This window comes from Oryza sativa, chromosome 1 (genome assembly GCF_034140825.1).
Source record: "Oryza sativa Japonica Group chromosome 1, ASM3414082v1".
NCBI classification, from domain to species: Eukaryota; Viridiplantae; Streptophyta; class Magnoliopsida; order Poales; family Poaceae; genus Oryza; species Oryza sativa.
The window spans coordinates 11,205,751-11,216,615 of NC_089035.1; the positions used below are offsets into that span (position 1 = coordinate 11,205,751).

General features: G+C 42.6%; 1 protein-coding gene across 1 annotated transcript; it reads right to left on the minus strand.

Annotated features, from left to right (window-relative positions):
• Nucleotides 1-3,182: 3,182 nt before the first annotated feature.
• Nucleotides 3,183-6,076, minus strand: LOC107280832 (uncharacterized). The gene is made up of 4 exons (XM_066307584.1): nt 5,734-6,076; nt 5,466-5,638; nt 3,633-5,387; nt 3,183-3,527 (listed from the first exon to the last, which is right to left on the minus strand). Exons 1-4 carry the CDS (start codon nt 6,074-6,076, stop codon nt 3,183-3,185), a joined length of 2,616 nt encoding a protein of 871 aa, XP_066163681.1.
• Between the last annotated feature and the right edge of the window lie 4,789 nt (nt 6,077-10,865).

Below are 10,865 nucleotides of genomic sequence, written 5' to 3' on the forward strand. Positions count from 1 at the left end.
GTTCTTTGGTTTCGGGGCGAGGCAAAAGCATGTGCTTGACGCAGAAATCCATCATTTGCCCTTTAAACTCCCCAGCCCCTTCGTCTCTAAGTTTATCCTTGTACGCTTCACGCTTCTTGTGGGGGTCATTTTTGAACCCTTCCTTCCAACTCATCTTGCTCGACACACCTCAAACCCTTCCCCCATGCTCAGGAGTACCCAGCGCCGTACTTAGCACATCTTTCTCCCTTTTAGGCTTGAAAGATCCTTTCTTTTGTGAACTGGATAAATTTTCTATTTTATCGGCAACGCTATGCAGCTCCGGATTTTCAAATGATACTTTTCCTTCATCCGTGATCTTCGGAGTTCTAGCTCTTACCCAGTTCCTTGATCTCTGTATCCACTCCTCCATTGGTACAGGTTGCCTCTTCTTCCTCATTTCCTCCTCCTCTTTTGTCCACTGCTCCACCTTTGGTGCATATCCCACAGAGCCTAAGCGATGAGGAAATTTGTTCTTCTTGGCCAACTCTGCATACTTTTGGCTCCTTTGAATTTCTTCCGGGGAGTTCTTCAACGTCAGAAAGTCGTCCCACTGATTCGGGGTTATGTTGGTATATGTCGAAAATGGTGTGCGTCCTGTCTTCACAAATTTCTTGTTCAAGGTGGTTTTCCAACCACGCCAAGACTTGGCCATTGTTTGCAGTGCACAATTCCACACTGCTGCCTCTGATCCATCCGGGAACTAGAAGATTTTCTTCAACTCTTTCCATAGGACTTCCTTATCCCCATTCGATACATGATCCCAGTCCTTGACCGTGATGGGGATCTTTGTGCCGGTTGTGTTAGCTTTTTTTTGTGCCGGTTGTGTTAGCTGGTACGTCGTCGTCTTTCGACGGAACTTCTTTCTTCGGCTGCCGTTTTGATCGCCGTGGCGCCATTTCCTACGAGAAGGTATACATGGAAGTTTCGAATTAGCTCGAGCTAATAGTTATCACGGTGAACATTTTACATATTAAGTTTACTTACCCCTTCTTTAGGGGGAATGTAGTCCTTGTCGCCTTCTTCACCGTCGCCCTTTTTCCTTCTCTTCGGGCTTGGGCTTGGACAAGGATCGTTTGGCGACGAGTACTCCTCGTCTTCGTTAGCTATGTCGCTGTCGGAACTACTTTCCGGTGGGACCGTTGGTTCTAGAGCAACCACAACAGCAAGGGACTGCTCTTGCTCCCCTAAACCCTTCTCTTCAGTCCCTTTAATACTATCGGCCATCGTTTCAAACCTCTAATATAAAAAAAAGAGTTATCGTCCACATTTTAAATTACTCAAATTAGTACAAACAACTTTGTACAAAAATAAATTGTATATTAACAATATGCCGTATGAACAAATTTAAATTCTCAGAGATTCCCAAATTTAACTATTATACTAAATTAATTAGTACAAACAAATTTAAATTGTGAAATATTATTAATTAGTACTTACTATTATGCTAAATTAATTAATACAAACAAATTTAAATTGCGAAACTAATTACTACTTACTATTATGCTAAATTAATTAGTACATACAAATTTGTACAAAATTTGATATGTTATTATCAAGTAGTGCACTAATTGACAGTTACATTTCATCGACATGTTGATTAAAAAAATGAAAAGGCAAACATATCCTCCACATTTTTTTAAAAAAAAATGTTAACATACTCTCCCACATGTTATTTAAAAAATTTGACAAATTCACATATCTTGCAAAATTAAACATACCCTCCCAATTTCATTCACATATCACCCACATTCCCAAATTCACATTCACAATCAACATATAACCCCTCATTCACATATCACCCACCCCTCATGCCCATTCACACCCACATGCACACACATATATACCCCCTCACACCCACATGCACACACATATAAAAAGAAACACCCACATGCACACATGTCCGTGTTCGACGAACGGCCGACGACGAGCTTCGGTCGTGGACGACGAAGGAAGGGCCGACGACGAGGTTCGGCCATGGACGACGACCGGCTTCGGTCGTGGACGACGAACGGCCGACGACGTGGTTCGGCCGTGGACGACGACCGGCCGAAGACGTTGTTCGGCCGAGGACGTCTTCTCTCGTGGACGACGATCGGCCGATGAAACCGTTCGGCCGCGAGCGAGATAGAGAGAGAGGTGGCGGCCGGCGGCGGTGGAGGGGCGGCCGACGGCGCGGTAGAGGGGCTGGCGGCGGTGGAGGGGCCAGCGGCGGCCGTGCGCGCGGTGGAGGGGCCGGCGGCGGTGGAGGGGCCAGCGGCGACCGCACGCGCGGTGGAGGGGCCGGTGGCCGGCGCGGTAGAGGGGCCGGTGGCGGTGGAGGGGCCGGCGGCGGTGGAGCGGGCGGCCTATAGCTCGCGCGCGGTGGAGGGGTCGATGGCGGCGGCGGCAGAGTTGTGGAGCTCGCGCAAGGTGGAGCGGCGGCAAGGGGCGGCGGTCTCGGTGACAGCGCGCGGACGACAACGGTCGGCGGCGGCAGAGGACGACGGTCGGAGAGTGAAGGTCGCAGGCGGGCGGCGGCGGAGGACGGCGGAGGCGTGCGGCGGCGAAAAAATTCGGCAGCCTGATGGCGTCAAAATTTCGAGGGTTCCCGCCTGGACTTAGAAATTTTGGCGCCGCGGGCTTGCCCTTATATAGGGCAACGATCTTCGCAGGCGGACCGCCCGCCTGTGAAGATCGGTTTTACTATCTTCGCAAGCGGGCCGTCCGACTGCGAAGATGTAAACCCTACTCTGTATAACAATTTTCTCAGGCGGACCGCCCGCCTGCGAAAATTGGTACAGAGTTGAATATATTTATTCCAAAATATACAAACCTTAATATTATTACAAAATATACAAACCTTAGTATTATTACTTTTCAAATGTATAAATGGTAATTGCACATAAAAATATTACTAATTTAAATTTTTAACACTACAAATGGTAAAAATGGTAATTGCACATAAAAAAAATTACACTTTTCAAATATTACTAATTTAAATTTTTTAACAAATTTTTTACACTACAAATGGTAATTGCACATAAAAATTAGTACAAGCTAATTAATATGCAAAATGTTTAGTACAATTGTTCATCAATTTGCGATATGATCACACATCACCTTACATACCACCATTACATAACTACTAACTTCTTAGATGCTTACATGCCACTCAACAATCATTACCCTTTAACATTTTTGCCCACACCGTCCGTGCGCATGTAAGGCTTCACGATCTTCTGAGTAGATGTCTCAACATTCTTAATCTTCTGTACAAACTGACTATAAAGTGGCATACTATCGTATTGGTTGTAATCTTCGACATCTTCAACCCCATCCACTCCCAATATCTTTTGTTTCCCTGGTAGCACTATATCTTTCTTCAAAATTGAAGGGTCTTTCACATAAAACACTTGTGCCACGCGATTGGCGAGTACCCAAGGGTCATCCTTGTGACCCACACTCGCCAGGTCAACAACAGTAAGACCAAACTTATCAACATTGACCCCGTTCGGGTATTTTACCCACTAGCACTTAAATATGGGGAATTGCATTATGTGCCCATAGTCGATTTCCCATATTTCTTCAATAAACCCGAAGTATGATTGTTTTTCCCCGGCTTCATCAATTGCCTCCACACGGACACCGCTGTTTTGCGTACAGGTCTTATTATCTCGGGCTCTTGTGCTAAACGAGTATACATTAATGTCATATCCTTGCCAAGAATTTACTGTAGTTGATGGACCACAAGCCAACCGCTTCATAGTTATTTCATCGGTAGTTTGTCCCTCAGGTAAGTCTAGGTCTCGCAACCAATCTATGAAGAGACGCTTGTGTTCTTTCATTATCCACTCGGTGGTGCGACCCTTATTGTTAGCTCGTATTAGTTCGATATGTTGATCGATGTACGGCTCAACGATAGCAAACTGATGAAGCACGCTAAAGTGAGCTTCTTGGAATGATTTGTGATCATGGGTGACGAATCTCTTCTTTCCTATCGTTCCCCTGCCACTCAACCTGCCTTCGTGTCGAGGCACAGGTACTCCAATTGCATATCCATATTTGAGGTAATCGATACAGCACTCGACAACCTCTTCAGTACTATAACCCTCAACCATTGATCCCTCTGGATGTGCATGATTTCGAACGTAACCCTTCAAAACCGCCATGTAATGCTCGTATGACCACATTTGATGGAGGTACAATGGGCCAAGTGCAACCATCTGCGGCACTATGTGAACAATGAGGTGCTCCATCATATCAAAAAATGACGGAGGGAAACACATCTCAAGTTGGCACTGTGTCTCATGTGCGAATGTATGGAGATTTCCTAACTCTTCGAGACTAATAACCTTCTGTGACACTGCGTTGAAAAAGTAGCACAACCTTGTGATAGCAACCTTTAAATGCTTCGGTTTTATGGCCCTTATTGCAATTGCAAGAAACACGGTGAGCAAGACATGGCAGTCGTATGAATTATAACCAGATACCGAAAAATCTTTCATTGAAACTAGTCGACTGATGTTTGATGAGAAACCTATGGGCACTCTGACATCACGGAGTGAGTTGCAAACTGACTTCTTCTCCTTAGGTGTCAGTGTGAAACAGGCTGGTGGAAGATATACTTTGCCATTCTTTTCTCCTTCTTGAGGGTGTAACTCTTCCCTGATTCCCATCTCGACTAGGTCCATCCTTGATTGCAGACCATCTTTAGTCTTCTTCGGCATGTCCAACAATGTTCCAACTATGTTGTCAAACACATTCTTCTCTAGATGCATGACGTCTATGGCATGCCAAACCTCCAGATCTTTCCAGTACGGGAGGTACTTAAAAAATATGGAATGCTTCTTGAATGGGGGAGGGAGTTTATCATCTGGCTTCGAACTATCATCTTGCTTCTTACTATCCCCTTGTTTCGTATTCTTCTCGGGTTTCTTGCGCTTTGTCCCCTTTGATGGTTTCTTAGTCATTTTTCCAAACTCGCAAACAATTTTCTCTGTCATTGCACACACCTTTTCTCCCGATATAGGTTTTGGTGTAGGATCAGTCTCTTCAGTACCATCGAACTCCGCCTTCATCTTGCGGTACTTGTGATTTGTGCGTAGGAACCGCCAGTGCCGCATGTACACAAGCTTGTTGGAACCCGGGAGATACCTATAGTACGTTCCATTCAAGCAGATCACACATCCTGTTTTACCTTTAATTTGACCTGAAACTGAAAACATTGCTGGATAATCGTTAATGGTCACGAAGATGATGGCCTTCACTGTGAAGTATTCCCTTAAGTACTCGTCCCACACTTTCAATCCATCTTTCCATAAATCAGCTATATCTTCCAACAATGGTTCAAGAAATACGTCAATATCAATACCAGGCTGATGGGGTCCCTGTATGAGGATACAGAGTAGTACGTATTTTCGCTTTTGACAAAGCCAGGTAGGAAGATTATATATGGTGAGAAGCACTTGCCAAGTACTATGTGAGCTGCTTATGTCACCAAAAGGATTAACTCCAACAGTACTCAGGGCAAATCTAATATTCCGTGGGTCTTTAGCAAACTCTCTATACTGAGCATCAAAGTTTATCCACTGATGAGCATCTGCCGGGTGTCGAATCATCCCATCCTTCTTGCGCCCTTCTTCATGCCACCGCATGTTGGACATTCATCTAAAGAAGCATACTCTTTCCTGTACAGTATGCAGTGATTTACGCACGCATGAATCTTTTTCACACCAAGTGAAAGGGGGCATATGAGTTTCTTTGCTTGATATGTGCTGGATGGTAGTGAGTTAGGCCTCGGGAGCATTTTCTGCAGAAGTTCTAACAGACTGTCGAAACTGGTATCAGACCATCCATGTCTCGCCTTTAACCTCATAAGTTCAAGAACTGACCGGAGTGTTGTGAACTCACTGTCACAACCCTTCGACTCATCGTACAAAACTTCCTTTGCTGCCTTCTGTAAAGCTTCAAAGTTATTTAACCCTCTAGCCGACCCCATCAGCATCTCGGGTTCTGCTTGACGTAACATTTCCTCTAGATCGATTTTGTCCTCAACAGAACCATCGTCATGCACCATGTCTTCAACTTGTGTCGGAACTACATTTTTAGGCCCGTCCACTTGTTCTTCGCCATGACGTGTCCATATTTCGTACTTGTCCATAAATCCACGAGTTACTAAGTGCTCCTTCACTTTAAAAGCATCGTCAAAGTCCTAGGCTATTTCATTCTTACAGTCAGCACATGGACAAATTATCTTCCTCATATTGTTCTTCTCAGCGTGTGCCTTAGAATACAATAAATTTAGACACTTCGTTTCTATATGGAGACAAAAACCTCGGCCAATGATACATCCATTCCCGACTTTCCATATCTCTAAAAAAATACACGTAAAGTATTTGCACAATTAATACCAAATTTGTAGGGTTTATTGAAAAAACTTATCACTATTCAAAACTAATTAACTAAAGGTTAAGTGTAAATTAATAAAAAATCAAAGTTTATTTCAATTTTTTTACACAGACATGCCTAATTAGTACATTAGGAAAATCTAACAAAATCATATCATCGGCATATTACAAAATACTATAACTATTTTTTTAATTGCACCGAATAAATAGACATTAAAAATTTTATTCTCTCTCTATATATGACAAGATCTAGATCTAGATCTAGAACTAGGAGGTGGATGTGATAGCAAAAATAAAAAAAAATGAGAATTTATGTTACCACATTAAACCACTACAACAAGAGGCATCAAGTATTACACATACATCTAACATCAACATATCAAAAGAAATAAAATTAAAAAACATGGAGCTCTTCCTTCACAATTTTGCATGCATAAATCCATCACAAATTAAGGTCTAAAAGCTTAAAAAATTGCATACCTAGTGTGGAAATGAGTAGATCTAAGTACCGTAGAAAAATCCTCCGAAGATTTGAAGTTCAAAACCTCCCCCCCTATATTTAAGTCACTTTAGGAGAGAGAAACTTCGGGGAGAATGAACATGGCTCAGGGAGGAAGAAGACTATATAGGGGCATCTTTTTAGGCGGGCCATATAAGCGGCGTCTGCGAAGATTGATCTTCGCAGGCGGACCATATAAGCGTCGCCTGCGAAGATTGATCTTCGCAGGCGCACGACATCTGCTGCTTGCGAAGATCGATCTTCGTAGGCGACGCTTATATGGTCCGCCTACAAAGATCAATCTTCGCAGGCGGACCGCCCCCTCCACCCCGGGTACTTTTTTTTGCCGGCGGGGTTTTGGCTCCAAATTACATGCCCGCCTGCGAAAATCGATCCCCTACGACGCCGAAAATGAGTTTTCTAGTAGTGATGCAAGCTCTGGCTCCACCACCATTGCCTCCCCCTTCGTGCGAGCTCCGGCTCCATCATCGTTGTCGCCGCCTTTGGGTGAGATTTAGCTCTGTCACCTCCATGCTCCCTGAGGCGAGCTCAAGCTCCACCGCAACATCTCCCTAAGCGACGTTGAGCTCCACCGTTGGTCACAGGTGAGCACATGCGGGAGAGTTGTGGCGTGTTTGCCCGGGCGGCAAATTTGGTGGGCTGGCCACTGCCACTCGCCGTAGAAAGGGAATGGAGAAGAGGGAGAGGATAGGGATTAAGGATGAGAGGGATATAGTAGAGAGATAGAGAGGTGATAGGGAAAAAGATAGAGAGGGGTGAGAAATCTGTCTTGTGGGGCACATCGATTAAAAAAATATTTGCTGGCTCGACTGTCAAGTTAGACCAAAACTACTCTGTACTGAGTTGGACCAAAATTATACTCTACCATAAGCAACAATGTTTACCTGTTGGAATTAATTGATCTCCAGTATCTTCGTCAAAAACACCAATTACGTGTTTGGAAAAAAAACAGTTAATAAACCTCAAATTGACTTCTATGTACAGTTAGATCTAATCATATAATCAACCCAACAACCGCATGTAGTTTGCATGCATGCCTTAGCACAATGAGAACAAGAGACCTACCTGATAAGAGGGAAAACTCTGTGAATTTAGCTTTGATTCTAACAAAACAATGTTGCAAATCAAGAGTTTTGATTCCATCCGATCTATCTACATCTCAACTTTGATTTATTATGTACTCCGTATGTGGCTGGGGATGGAAGGCCCTATTCTGCGTCGGGCAATCGCAGCAACAACGGACATGCGCGCGAGAGAAAAAGTTGCATGATGCAGGGCTGAGCATCAGGATGCGGATGAAGGTCGGAACGATGGAAAATCAGATTGACGTGCGTGGGAATCAGGCATGTACATCGCGCGGCTGCAAATTCGCTTGTGTTGAAATCTAACACATGTGAATTTTTTATTTCCTATTGTTTTTTGGGGTTAGTATGTTAGATGGGACCCAAAAAAGGTATATAAAGATTAAAAACCAACTCAAATACGGATGACGTACCAAAATTTCTAAAAAAAACATTATAATAGTAGAGATATACGTATGTTTCTTCCAGTTTTAAATCTATATATCCGTATATAAAGTTTGTGCATATATAGATATATATACGAACTTTGCATACGTATATATACAAACTTTGCATACGTCGTATACAAACTTTGTATACTACATGCGGACTTATACAAACTTTGCATTTGACGTATACAAAGTTTGCATATGTATGTACGTATATAAACTTTGCATACGAGTGTATACAAAGTTTGCACCGTAATTTTGACAATTTGACCCTTTTAGAAAACTTATTTCGAGATTGAACCGTACCAAAAACTAATTTCAAAAATAGGTCATTTTCTCAGCGCCATTGTGATTAGCGCTGAGCTATAACATCTCAGCGCCACTATCATTGACACTGAGATGCACGTCATCCGAGGTCAGCGCCAAAGTATTATACTTTGGTGCTGACCTCTCTTCAATCTACAAATATTACTAAGCTACAAGCTACCATTGCAGATAAAAACGAGATAGCTTGGTGGAGAGCTCTTTGTCACGGTTATGGATACCACATAACTAATATTAGTTGACTAAATCTCGGCAGGACCCACCACATACCATGTCTTATACGGGAACTGACTTCGGATATAGAGGGAGTTCCGAATAAGGAAAGACAACCAGAGTTCTATATGGAAACGACAAGTACTACTCGGATTGTATCCATATTAGTTTCCCTAGTTCTACTTAGACAAGGGGACACCTATGGGAATAAATACAAGACACCCTAGGAGGAGAGGGGATACGGAACAATAGATCAAGATACAAGATCAACATACAAGCCTACATACGCCAAGACAAGCCTATAGAGGCCGGCTGTAGGGATCTAGCGTTGTCTCTTATCTCGCTGGGCACGAACCCGAGGAGGAAGACTACCCTGTTGTCGACTACAGGATGGTTTCATGGCCGCCACATCGACAACAGTTAGATAGGCTACCCCAAATATTGTATTGGTGTGATTATGATGAATAAAGAGTAACACCAGCTTCGGCCAACAGGATGTAAGGTTATTACCTGACAATTTAGGGGCCCGAATCTATATAAAAATCCTCGTCTCCGTCTCTTTTACTACAATCTCGCATATATCCTAGTACCAACGATCCCCATACTATGCAAATACCGGAATCGCGACATCAAACGTCGACACTCTTCATGCTAATTTCTTTGACGTCACGGGTTCGATCCTCGGTAACGCACGTTCTCCAACTTTACTTATCCTCTCTTGCTATTATATTTAAAACTTTGGCGCTGACCTCTCTTCAATCTACAAATATTACTAAGCTATAAGCTACCATTGCAAATAAAAACGAGATAGCTTGGTGGAGAGCTCTTCGTGCTAATTTTTTTGACGTCACGGGTTCGATCCTCGGTAACGCACGTTCTCCTCTTGCTATTCTATTTAAAAAGCTCTTGTGATTACTTTACTTTTTATTGCTCTTCTATTTAAAAAGCTCATGTGATTCTTAAGCTAGGGGGCTTTCACCACTAGGCTAGATCTTCCATTTAGCAAGGATGTACGTGCATAGTATTTATACAGGTTAAGCTCATCTGATTCTAAAGCTAGGGGTTCGAACGCCTGACCTCTACTAAAGAGAGGCAGGCTTTCACCACTAGGCTAGATCTTCCATTTAGCAAGGATGTACATGCATAGTATTTATAGAATTTGGCGCTGACATCGCATGACGTATGACACCCGTGACACCCGTGACATGTCGGACAGCATCTCAGCGCCAAAGGAAGTGGCGCGAAGATGTTGTAGCTCAACGCCAACCTCAATGGCGCGAGAAAACGGCCTATTTTTGAAATTAATTTTTGACACAGATCAATATCAAAATAAGTTTTTTCAAAGGGTCAAATTATCAAAATTACGGAAGTTTGCATATGCACGTACAAGTTTGTATACGTGTATATATTTTTTTATACATAAAAAATGACTTGGTATGTACTCCCTCCGTTTCAGGTTATAAAACGTTTTGACTTTGGTTAAAGTCAAATTGTTTTAAGTTTGACTAAGTTTGTAGAAAAAATAACAACATTTTCAACTCAAGACAAATTTATTATGAAAATATATTCAATTATGATTTAATGAAACTAATTTGATATTATAAATATTACTATATTTGTCTATAAATTTAGTTAAACTTAAAGTAGTTTGACTTTAAGCAAAGTCAAAACGTCTTGTAACCTGAAACGGAAGAAGTATATATTAAAAGTATATATATCTATGTATAAATACATATACATAGTATAGTAGTATAGGAGTATAGTAGTATAAGGACAAGTACAGTATACTAGTAGTATATAGGGGATAAGGCTTCGCCCATCAGCATCCCCTGCCCTCGATGTCCACTCTCATAGGGAAGCTGAGCACGATGACGAATGACCAACCAATGGT

Coding starts and splice junctions, on each gene's coding strand:
- LOC107280832 (XM_066307584.1), bottom strand. CDS start 6,076: ATGGTGCATGACGATGGTTCTGTTGAGGACAAAATCGATCTAGAGGAA. Junction 5,639..5,733: donor CATATGCCCCCTTTCACTTG/GTGTGAAAAAGA, acceptor GGTGGCATGAAG/AAGGGCGCAAGAAGGATGGG. Junction 3,528..3,632: donor ACAGCGGTGTCCGTGTGGAG/GCAATTGATGAA, acceptor TTTAAGTGCTAG/TGGGTAAAATACCCGAACGG.